Source organism: Sylvia atricapilla, chromosome 21 (assembly GCF_009819655.1).
Source record: "Sylvia atricapilla isolate bSylAtr1 chromosome 21, bSylAtr1.pri, whole genome shotgun sequence".
Lineage (NCBI taxonomy): Eukaryota > Metazoa > Chordata > Aves > Passeriformes > Sylviidae > Sylvia > Sylvia atricapilla.
In genome coordinates this window covers 3789314-3800204 of record NC_089160.1, presented here as the reverse complement: position 1 = coordinate 3800204, position 10891 = coordinate 3789314, and the positions used below count along the sequence as shown (strand labels likewise).

The following is a 10891-nucleotide window of genomic DNA, read 5'->3' as shown; positions in this document are numbered from 1 at the left end:
AGTAGGAAGAAAATCACCTGTTCAAAACCAGTTTTATTTCTTTTTTTTTTGTAAAAAACAGTAAATAAAAATGGACCTTTTATTTCTTCCTGCTCAGGTTGTAACACCCACAAGCTGCTGTCCACACTACCTGCATCTCCAGCACTGGAGGGGAGGACAGCCTGTTTAAGACTAAAGCAATGCACGAGGTTAAACCAACAGTTAACAGAATCTGCAGGGATGAAACTCAGAACAAGCAGCCTGGGGCTCTTCTTCCTTAGGAGGAGCTAAATCCTGGCTCAGCACTACCCCTGTGATAGAGGGAAGACCTTCTGTCCCCATCAAGTCGTTCCTGATGGGTTAGCAATAAATTTATCTGAAACCATTCAAGGCCACAGTCAATGGCCCTTGGCAGAGCTGCCTCTGACCAAGCTTTTCCTCAGGAGCACTCCAGTCCCAGCAGCATGAAGAACATGATGGTCAGTCACCTCCAGCCTTCAGAGCACACTGGGCATCAGAACCAGACAAGGCAACCACAAGCTTTGCAGTCCAACAAATGGGTAAAGAGCAAAGAGCCAGGAAAAGGGACACACTGCCCAGGTCACTGAGGCAATGTGGCTTAGGAATCAGCACACAATGAACAAGCATGTCCTTGTGCTATAAGCAAAAAGGAGGAATTGAATTTTCTAATCCATTCATGATAAAGGTAAAAAAAGGAGTGAAAAATAATCTGGGTGGACTATTTGTTCTCATTTAACTGAAGGTCACGCCAAGCATGTGGCCAGGTTAAAACAAAACACAGACCTTCAGTAATAACTCATCTGACTGCCCCCATGCAAACCCATGCACATGGGCAGTGACAATGCCACTCCTCCAGGCAGCAACACATTCTTTAACTGTCAGGTAACAGCTTCAGCCTTGGGAGAAAAGGAACAAAGAGGCAGTAAGTACATGAGGGGAGAGAAAGATTATTTCACCCTCTCTAGGTGAAAACAGAGACCAAGGAAGAGCCAGAAGCTACAGTTTCCCTGAAGATACCGCTTCTGTTGGCGTCATGGTGCTCAGCTTTAGAGATATCAGTCCAGTGCAGGGACAGTGAGGCACCCTGCTCCTCTGGCAACCCTTAAAACAGGATGAAGAGGGGCACCTGAGCAGGGCAAACACCTACTCACTCATATAAACAGCAGAAAAGAACTTGGAACTTGCTGGCTTCCTCTGCCACGCAGCCAGTCCTCCTCAAGGCCTAAAACTCTTCCCTCCTTACTGACGAGGTTGCTTGCTTTGGACCCAGTTGATTACTCTGAGCTCTCTTCTACCTCCTTTTGTTTCTTCTTCTTCTTTTTGCTGCTGGTCTCACTGGTCTGTGGAGAGGTTGGAAAGGTCAGGAAGCCATCAAAAAGGAATTCCCCACTGCCCATTTCAGCAGGAACAGCTCCACCCCAGAAGCAGTGCAGGCACACTCCAGCACTGTCCTCCCACAGGGACCCCTGACAGGGCACCAGAGCACAGAGGTGGCCTGGCAGGAACCCACCAACTGTCCTATCTCCCACCACCAGTTCAGTTTAAAATGCACCTCTAATACATTCTCCTCTGCTGTGGAAAGCCTGGCACTCCGTGGGGACACACTGCATTAATCCTGGAGGTAATTAGGGACAAACAGCAATCCCTACCACGGCAGTACCCAATTACATACCCTCTCTATTTGCTCTCCCCCACTCTCAGCTGCCTCTCTGGTTTTCTTCTCTTTCTTCCTCTTCTTCTTTTCCTTTTTGCTCAGCTCCTCTGGTGGTGGGGTGGCAATGGATGGTGGGGTCACAGCTTCCTCGTTTTCACTCTCTGAGTCTCGCTTTCTCTGTTGGGGGAACGCACTGTCAGACACACCAACACCTTCCAACAGAGCTCAGGCAAGGGGAAAACTGATTGCCTGATTCAATACAAATTCATTTAACAATAGAGTGACTTGGAGACTCTCCAGCATACACTGTCTAGGATTTCCTTCTGGCAGAATTGCCCCCTGTATTTTTCAGTGTTTCCTGTATCCCAAATATTAGTTAAAAACACTGCTGCACCTTTCCAAGGGGAATTTTAGGGGCAACTCTTGCACGGACATTTCTGCAGCTCTCTAGTCTCTGAAAAGGTTCTCTGGCACAACAAATCTCTGTTGTGGCTCCATACATTATATTTTCTTGTGCTGTGTTGAATATGGTCAGGGCCAGTAGCTTGGTGTTTGAGCTGCAAATTGTGCCCTGGGTGACGAGAAATTGCTGGAGCCCCAGGCAAAGAACTGTGAATGGGCACTGACCTTGTGCCTAACAAAGGGCATGAAGACCCTGGACTAAAAATCATCATTAGACCAAAATGCAGGTGCAAGGTATATGCAGATAATGGGAATAACAGGGGCATAAAGTAAGAGCCAGAGAGTATCAATACTCACTTTTGCAGCCCTGTCTCCTTCTGAAACAGCCTGGTGATCAGCAGCTGCTTCTTTCCTGGAAGTATCCCTGAAAGAAAAGATCCCAAGGCTGCACAGGACAGTTGTTGCCTGATGCTGCTGTGTTCTGGTACAAATCCCTGTGCTCTTACAAAGGCTCTGTAACCCACCCCAGGAGCTTGCTGGGGCAGTGGCTGTGGGGGAGACCTGCAGCCAGCACCAGGCCCAGCTGGGCTGGGCAACAGCACGGCCTCCCCTGTTTACTTTAGCAGACTGACTCCCTCTAAAACCACAACAGGCTAAAAAGGGATAACTGTCTGCTCAGGGCCTTTCCTTCCAACATTGCCCAAGAAATGCAACTGCATCCCACAGGTCCAGACAGGCTTGGGTCAAGCCTAACACGATCCATGCACAAATAGCAGCATCCAGCCCTTGCTGCACAGTGCTCCTCTCTGAACAGCCCTGTGGGAGCCACACACCCAGTGCCCACCTGTAATCCACATATTCCTTCTTCCAGGACTCTGGTGTGCTCTCATTGGGTTTTCCATGCTTGTCCAGCAGACCCTTCTGGATCATCATCTTCTTCTGACTGGCCTGAAAGCAAAGTGCAACAAGTGAAACTGGAGCTCCAGGTAGGAAAAATCCTTCCTCAAGCTAAGAGGAGGGAATCCAGCAACAAGCCAAGCCAACAACTACAGCTTTACCTATTTACCACTGTTCCAAGGACCTTAAAACAAATTAGGCAAAACATCCCCTGCACAGAAGCCTTAATCTCAGACAAGAGGCATCTTTATCAGTAAATAATGGCTAATTTAATGGGGGAGTCACAGCAACAGTAATACAACTGCACATCATGGAACCTGGATCTTTGACTGGGTTATTCTTAATGACCTGCAGCATTTGAGCTGGACCACTTGTTTAAAGGACACCAAAATGCTTGAACTGTCCTGCATTACCCCACCTTTGCTGTGAGACAATGTGTAGGCAGCCCCAAAGCTTCCACCTGAACCACAGGAACCTGACACAGAGTTTTGAGTCCAACCTGCATCAGGGCCAGCCTGGCTGCTGTTAAGCTACTACCACATGCCTGAGGTGGGAGAGGAACCCCACACTGGGTGTTCCCACTGCTCCTGTCCTTCAGGCACAGTTTAGTGTCTCACAGTGTGCATTTAAGCAGTGTTGCATCAGAAGGAAAATAAGCTCCTGCCCAGCCCCTCCAGAGCCATCAGCAATGGGTGATAGATGAAGGTCATCTTTGCACAGAGTGCTAATGCCATCCACTTCACATCATTTGGCTCTTTACCAGAGGAGGGCTCATGCCATACAGATCTGAGGAGCCCAAGCCTGAACACCAGCAGCAGCCTCCAGGCTCTTTTGGGACGCAAAGCCTCACTCCCAGCAGCACTGGGCTGCCACAGCCCTGGCATTGGGAATTGCCACATCATAGCTCCAGGAGACCACAGCAGAATTACAGCAAGGTCCTGAAGAAGATACAGGCACAGCAGCTCTGCCCAAGAGTCCCACATCCCAGTGGTTGGGCTCCCACCACTGGAGTGACCACACACCCACAGCAGCACTCACCTTGGGACCCAGCCCCCATTTCCTGGGATATGTGTCTCTTTCCATGATCACTCTCTTGATCTTTGCCACGACGCCATGGTCACAGGTAGAAATGACTGCTGTGGTCATCAAGGCAATGGCTGCAGAAGCAGGCATGGAGGTCAGTAACTCCTGAAGAGCAGAACTGTGACAGCCTGTTCTGCCTCTGTCAGCACACAAAGACAACCAACACACCCCACCAGCGCCACCCCAAGGACTCACTGACTGTCACGCAGCTTTTCTGAAGACCCTGGTTAGAACTGGGCACCCTTTAAGTCAAGCTGGCAGTTGCTGCAGTCCCTTTGACTGATCTAGCAGGAGGTGTGATGTGCCTGGTGGCAGCATGTGATCAGACAGCATCCCTCGTCCCAGTGAGGATGGAGCCCCCAAAGAGGGGCTCCAACCCTGCCAGCACTGCTCCCCTCCTGCAGGCAGCCAGCCACACACCACAGCAGCCCCCAGCAGCACACTGGGACACTGCAGGATGTCTGGAGGCTGCACAGCACCCAGAGCCTAGAACAGGAGCTGGGGTGCTGCAGGAGGGCAGCTCCACTGCACTCAGAGAATGGATAAACTGTGTCATCACCTCACACACAGCACGCCTGAGCACCACACAGCTGCTGAACCCCTCACACCTTGCCAGGACTGATGAAGCCACTGCTTAACATCCTGCCCAAAAACTGCTGCCGTGGGCCCACACTCCCCATCAGGAAGCACTAATTAAACCTTTTGCACACAGGAACTAATTTGTGGTGCTTTTACTGCCACACAGTGTTATTTCTGCAGTTAGCTGGGCACAAGGAGAAGGAGGCATTTCATACCTAAGCAGATGGCTTCTCCTTTTGTGGTGATGACAACAATTTCTTGGTTAACCTCAATCCCATCCTCATACCTCAGAACACCAGGCAGCATGATCTTGGCTCCATAGCAAATGGCATTAACCTGAAAATGCAGGCAATGAGAGAGCTTACACACCATTATAAAAATCAGAGTACAAAGTGTCTCTAATTTTCAGCTTCCCACTGCCATGAGCATCGCAGCAATATCATTCCAAAGTAACTATTCATTTTTGTCCACTACATAAAACTTGGGAGCTTTGGAAGGAGAAAGCAAAGCACCTATCATAGCAAACAACAGGTGAGGCAGATCTCATAACCATCACATCCTCTGTCATTTAATTCATGGCTCCTGCAACTTAGTGCTGCTCTGGCAGCACCCCTTTTGAGGTTCTACAGAAGTCACCATGAGGACACACACAGCTCCTGATCCCCTGTGTATTCTATCAGCTGCACAGGTGAGGAGGACACTTTGCAGTCTCTGTCTGGCCCCTGGCACTGCCTCAGGAACTCACTGCACTGTCTTTCATGACGAGCCTCTTGTGTGAAGTCAGCAGCTTCTCCAGGGGCAGGATGACCCTCCGCAGGTAGCTGTCATCCTTGTTGTTGTCATACTGCCACTGGGCGTCCAGCACGTCGTGCATGGTCACCATGTTGTCCTGCAATGACAAAACCCTTCTAAACTCTCCCACCAGCCACCCTCTTGAAACATGCACAACAGATAAAAGTCCAACAGCAAACAGTGTTTGAAAAAGGGAGTAAAACCAGATGTCCACCATAAGCATGAGAACACAACTTAAAAGAGGAAAGAATACTTTCCTCAGCAGCTTGAGGTCAACCTGGCTTGAGCTACCAGACTTTTGACCTTCCTAATCTCAGACAGCATTTGGATCTATAGTTTGAGGTCTGCCCACATGAAACTTTAAAATATGACCTAACTGAAATTCTTGGGGCTCCTTGACATATGTTAGTGAGCAGAAGTCTAAATTAACCAGCTCTTTAATCTGTGACATGGAATAAATTCTGAGGCAGGTCTCAGCACCCAACACCTGGAATTCAGAAATGACCCAGTGATTACAGCTGTGCTAAGAGCACAGATGGGTGGGGAAGCACTTGCACTGATACTGCTGCTTAGCAAAAAAAGAAATTTGCTCTGGAGTTTGGACCCACAAGAGGATCTGTCTATAACCACAGTGAAAAGACTGTACAAGTGTCCAAGATCACTCAAGACTGCATCTCCCAGGCTCATTCCAAAGAACTACATTCCTGAGCTGTGCTGACTCCAAGCAGTCACTTCACACTCCTGACCTCATGGGACACTGAGGTCTGTAGGCTGAGAAACACAGGTGACATAAAACAAACTTTCAGCCACCACAGTGCACTTCCCAGTCACTCACTGTCCCAAAGTTTAATTACCAGAACAGGAGCAACATCCTGAACTGAACTCAACACTTTGGTTACAAACCACCTACAGCAAGAGCTCTCACGGTCTGTGAGCTATTCACAAAACTCCTCCCAGAGCCTAAACCTCCTCCTAACACTGTAAAACTCAGAGAGTCCCAAGGAACTCGTACAATTGTGACAATTTCAGGCGGGCAGGTTATAGTTTGAGGTGCCACTGTACCGTCTCTCCCAGGATGCCTGAGCGGACTCTGCGGAGCTCCTGCATCTGGCCCCCCACGCCCAGCAGCAGCCCCAGGTGAACACAGAGGGTTCTGATGTATGTGCCTGCTTCACAGCTCACCCAGAAGATACCTGAAAGGTATGACAGGATAGGGAGCTTTTAAACAGAAAATAAATCGCATCCAACAAGAGAAGCTGTATGCCCAGCCCTTCCCAGAGCCATCAGCATTGGGTGATAGATGAAGGTCATCTTTGCCCTGAGAGCTAATGCCATCTAATTGACATCATTTGGCTCTTCTGTGAAGGGTGCAGCAGTACAAAAAGAGATGGGATTTGCTTCCCAGCACACCAAAGCAATGCATGAAGCAGTTACTGCTGGACAATGGGAGGATTTAGATCTTAAGACATCTGCCAAAAGCAGCCCTTTTCAGAAAATTTTATCAGTTGTCAGTTTTAAACGGAGAAAGGCAGGAATGTCCTGTTTTACCTAATCTTTTCTCAGGATCATACTCCACCAGCTTGCTCTCGTAGATGGTTCTGACCCTCAGCTGTCGTTTGACAGCAGCAATGAGGGGTGGCCGCTGGAACAGGGCACCTGTCAGGGTTTCTATGGCCTGAGGGAGGAAGGAGAAGCAAGAGTTTACACCTGTGCCCTAAGTACATTGGAGTCTGCTGCACTTGTGTCCATTTCCAAGACTGAGAAACCACAAGGTTTATCCTGATTTGGTGAAGCCATATTTAATAAAGCAAATGGAAGCCAGTGATGTGGTCAAAATGGTCAAAAGTGAGCACAGTCAGGATTTTTTCCATTAGATGGCAGCACGTGATCAGACAGCATCCCTCGTCCCAGTGAGGATGGAGCCCCCAAAGAGGGGCTCCAACCCTGCCAGCACTGCTCCCCTCCTGCAGGCAGCCAGCCACACACCACAGCAGCCCCCAGTAGCACACTGGGACACTGCAGGATGTCTGGAGGCTGCACAGCACCCAGAGCCTAGAACAGGAGCTGGGGTGCTGCAGGAGGGCAGCTCCACTGCACTCAGAGAATGGATAAACTGTGTCATCACCTCACACACAGCACGCCTGAGCACCACACAGCTGCTGAACCCCTCACACCTTGCCAGGACCAGTGCCCAGCACTCTGCATGCCAGATGCCAGCGTGGCTAAGAGCACGTGAGACTTACCCTGGCCAGCTGAGCCTCACTTTCAATGGCATTGTGCAGCCGAACAATTCCCACATACTCTTTGCCTGAAAGAATGACAAGAGCAGTCAGGAGTGGCCGCTTGCACTTGATGTTGACCTCAAGGTCCATCCTGCTTTATAGGCACGTGTCCCCAGAACCCTGAAATCCTACCAGCTCTTCTAGGAAATGGGTGTGGTTTGTTACAGAGTTGGTTATTCTTCCAGGGAAATAAATCTAAGCTACATTTAGTTATTCTCTGGACTTGTAGAGGCTGAGGCAGTAGGTTCAACTGGTGCATAAAACCATGTCAGAGATGTCTTCACTGACTTGGAAAAACACCAGACCAGTAATGAAAAAACCATCTGAGACAACATGGATGTGTCCTCAGTGGCTTGCAATAACATGCAACCCTTAAAGTCAAGGCACTGAAAAGTAAGATTGGCCTCTGCAAGTTTTAGAAATCTCTGTTTTGTCTCCAAAAGCACTTCACACATGCCCAGTCGCTGCCAATGGCACTGAGCACCAAACCAACCTGCGCTCTGCTGAGATTTGACCAGCCGTGTGGCCCTCTCGATGCACACAATGAGGCACCCTGTCACCTTGGGATCCAGAGTGCCACTGTGCCCTGTCTTCTCCACCCGCAGGATGCGCCGGATCCACGCAACCACCTCGTGGGAGGATGGATTGGAGGGTTTGTCTAGGTTAATGAAGCCAGACCTACAGAGCAAAATGGTGGGGAATGAGAGCTAAGCATTAGGGCACGACACAGCAACAGTGCAGTAACTTTGAAATACTGTTCTGGCTACAAAGAAATGTATTTTTATACACATAAGCCAGTGAACCTCCCAGCAGCTCTCAGTGAGCCCACACTGACCTACTCCATGCACAACAGGTGATATAATCCACAGCCAAGGAATTCTACCCGGCCTTATCACTACTCTGCACTTAAAAAAACCCCCCCCAAATTCTACAAACTCCGAACAGTTTCAAAGCCCAGCAGGCCAAAGGACTTTTTCCAAAGACCACAGAGAATCCCTTAGGTGGTTTGCATGTTCACCCACAGACCTGCTACAATCCCAGAATAAAGAAAACTTTATAGGAAGAGAATCACTGGGTCGTATTTAAATGTTTACTGAGTATGGCAAGGTATTGGTTGAAGAAGAAAGGTACAAGGGGAATGCAGATAGAAAACATTTTTAAGGTATTAACCGTGAAAGAAAAAGAAACCACTCTGGCCTGTATTGCACTCACCTAACATAGTCAGAAATCTCTCTCTTCAGGGGATTAGCACCGGAAGGAAGAGGTGTGTAGTGTGCTGTCCTCACATTTAACTTGTCGAAGTTCTACAAAATCCAAGCAGAAGGTACAAGTCTTTTTAAGCTCCCTTGATTTCAGTATTGCTGTGCAGCAGTACATCTCCCCAGATATACCAGGTCTGATTTGTACATTTACTTAATAAATCCCCTTCCAAATGAAAATGGCTCAACAACAAAGCCACGATAATATTTTACAAAAATCAAGGAAAACAGAAATCCTGGACTGGAGGAATTGGGAAAGCAGCACAATATATACACTGACAATGCAGGATGAACTGAAATTACTCCAGAAACTCGGCAGAAGCAATCTGGAAGTCTACACACACCACAGACCACGGTCAGACTCAAACTAAAAACTCAAGAAATATGGCAGGATCTTTCCAAGGCACGGAAACCTCACAAAACTCAAACGATACCGGCTGGAGAGACTTTGTAACACGCCTTTTGCAGGCAGAGCACCACGTGCGCCGCTCCCTGCACCGCGGTAACACCTCCAGGGGCAGAGGACAAAAGGAGCGCCAACACGAGGTTGAGCAGATCCCGCCTCACCTTCAGCAGCAAGGGCCACTGCGACGTGTCCAGCTGGGCCACCCGGGACTCGGGCTTGATGAGAAAGTCCTCGGTGTGCTGGATGTCCTGTGGGGAGGCGAAATGAAGCGGGATCAGAGAGGGGAAGGCGGCGGGCCGCGCTCCCGCCGCCCGCTCTCCACGTGGCCCGGGAGGTTCCGCCGCCACCACGCGGGACGGAGCGGGGCGAGCCCGTCCCAGCGCTGCCCACGGCCCCCGCAACGCGTCCGCACGGATGGGGCTGGGGGAGATCCGCCCGACCCCCGCGCTTACCGCTACATCATCATCGGCGAGCGCCCGCTTCTCCTTCTTCCGCCGCTTCTTCACGCTGGAACCTGCGGGAGCGACACGCCGCGAGTGAGCGCGGCCAAGCCCAGAGGGGGCAAAGCCGCCTGTAGAGCCTTCCCCGAGCGGCGCCGCGCCCCCCAAAACCCTTCCCTCGTCCCCACCGGTCCCCACCGCTGCGCACCGTCCCCGTCTGCCATGGCCGCGCCGCGTGCTGTCCCCGCCGCTCGCAGCGCCGCGCCCGCCCCGTCCCGCCGCGTCACCGGCACCGCGTCACCGGCACCGCCGCGTCACCGGCACCGCGCCCCTTCCGCCGCCCGGGGCCGCCTCCCGCCCGCCCCCGGCACCGAGGGGTTACGCTTCTAGGAACAGTTTCATCTAGCGGAGTTTGCAAAGGATTTAAGGAATTTCGCTTCTCGGCATGGTGCGGCTAGCTTAGCCATAAAATAATCTCCAGTTTTCGGATCCGAGCCTTTCTCAACTACCATTTTACCTGCTTGTAGTGTTTAAGGCTTTTTAAAATTATTAGCTTCTCTGCGTTTCAGAGGGGAAAGCGGCAAGTTAATTTAAGTGTGGAAGGTGAAAAACACTTGAAAAACAAACACTGGAGAAGCGTTTGAAAACACTGCTCGCTTCAGACACAAATATTAAAATCAGATGTAGCACCACTGTTTGAAGGAATTACCTCTGGCTTCTCTCCTAGGTGTTGTCTTCTTTGCAAGAGCTTCAGCCTCTGGCTGAGAGCATTTGTTTCACTGACCAGTGGCTGGGTACCCTAGAATTGCTCTTTACCCACCCAACGTGCACACCAGCGGGGTTATCTCCAGCTTCCAGGATAGAGCCTGCTCTGCTTGAGGTTGTATATTAGCACTGGAATTCAGCAAGGCCTGTGCCCTGAGTGCATGAAAGACAGCAGGGTCTTTCCTTCTCTAAAGACCAGCTGCCTTCACCTAAAGGCCCCAAGAAGCAGAAAACAAAAGACAGAAGCAGATGGAAAACAGCTGAAGAGAAATAAGCCAATAGTCCACATTCAAGTAACTCCTGTAACTTCACTACCTCCACCACTGATTCCG

The 10891-nt window shown here is 50.2% G+C and overlaps 1 protein-coding gene and 5 non-coding genes across 6 annotated transcripts; all 6 read right to left on the bottom strand.

The window, feature by feature from the left end:
* Nucleotides 1-13: 13 nt before the first annotated feature.
* Nucleotides 14-10065, bottom strand: DKC1 (dyskerin pseudouridine synthase 1). Its single transcript, XM_066333994.1, has 15 exons — nucleotides 10003-10065; nucleotides 9807-9868; nucleotides 9516-9602; nucleotides 8902-8993; nucleotides 8183-8367; nucleotides 7651-7715; nucleotides 6956-7082; nucleotides 6470-6600; nucleotides 5361-5504; nucleotides 4831-4951; nucleotides 3992-4110; nucleotides 2901-3004; nucleotides 2414-2480; nucleotides 1673-1831; nucleotides 14-1340 (listed from the first exon to the last, which is right to left on the bottom strand). Exons 1-15 carry the CDS (start codon nucleotides 10016-10018, stop codon nucleotides 1275-1277), a joined length of 1545 nt encoding a protein of 514 aa, XP_066190091.1. The 5' UTR covers nucleotides 10019-10065; the 3' UTR covers nucleotides 14-1274.
* LOC136370611 (small nucleolar RNA SNORD83) lies at nucleotides 3631-3706 on the bottom strand. Its single transcript, XR_010745211.1, has one exon. It is a non-coding gene; the product is annotated as a small nucleolar RNA SNORD83 (small nucleolar RNA).
* On the bottom strand, nucleotides 4355-4600 carry LOC136370615 (small nucleolar RNA SNORD17). The gene has a single exon (XR_010745215.1). It is a non-coding gene; the product is annotated as a small nucleolar RNA SNORD17 (small nucleolar RNA).
* LOC136370613 (small nucleolar RNA SNORA36 family) lies at nucleotides 6170-6304 on the bottom strand. Its single transcript, XR_010745213.1, has one exon. It is a non-coding gene; the product is annotated as a small nucleolar RNA SNORA36 family (small nucleolar RNA).
* LOC136370612 (small nucleolar RNA SNORD83) lies at nucleotides 6686-6761 on the bottom strand. Its single transcript, XR_010745212.1, has one exon. It is a non-coding gene; the product is annotated as a small nucleolar RNA SNORD83 (small nucleolar RNA).
* On the bottom strand, nucleotides 7292-7537 carry LOC136370614 (small nucleolar RNA SNORD17). Its single transcript, XR_010745214.1, has one exon. It is a non-coding gene; the product is annotated as a small nucleolar RNA SNORD17 (small nucleolar RNA).
* Nucleotides 10066-10891: the final 826 nt, after the last annotated feature.

Coding starts and splice junctions, on each gene's coding strand:
- DKC1 (XM_066333994.1), bottom strand. Junction 2,481..2,900: donor AAGGAATATGTGGATTACAG/GTGGGCACTGGG, acceptor CTTTTCTTTCAG/GGATACTTCCAGGAAAGAAG. Junction 1,341..1,672: donor GGGGAGAGCAAATAGAGAGG/GTATGTAATTGG, acceptor ACCTCTCCACAG/ACCAGTGAGACCAGCAGCAA.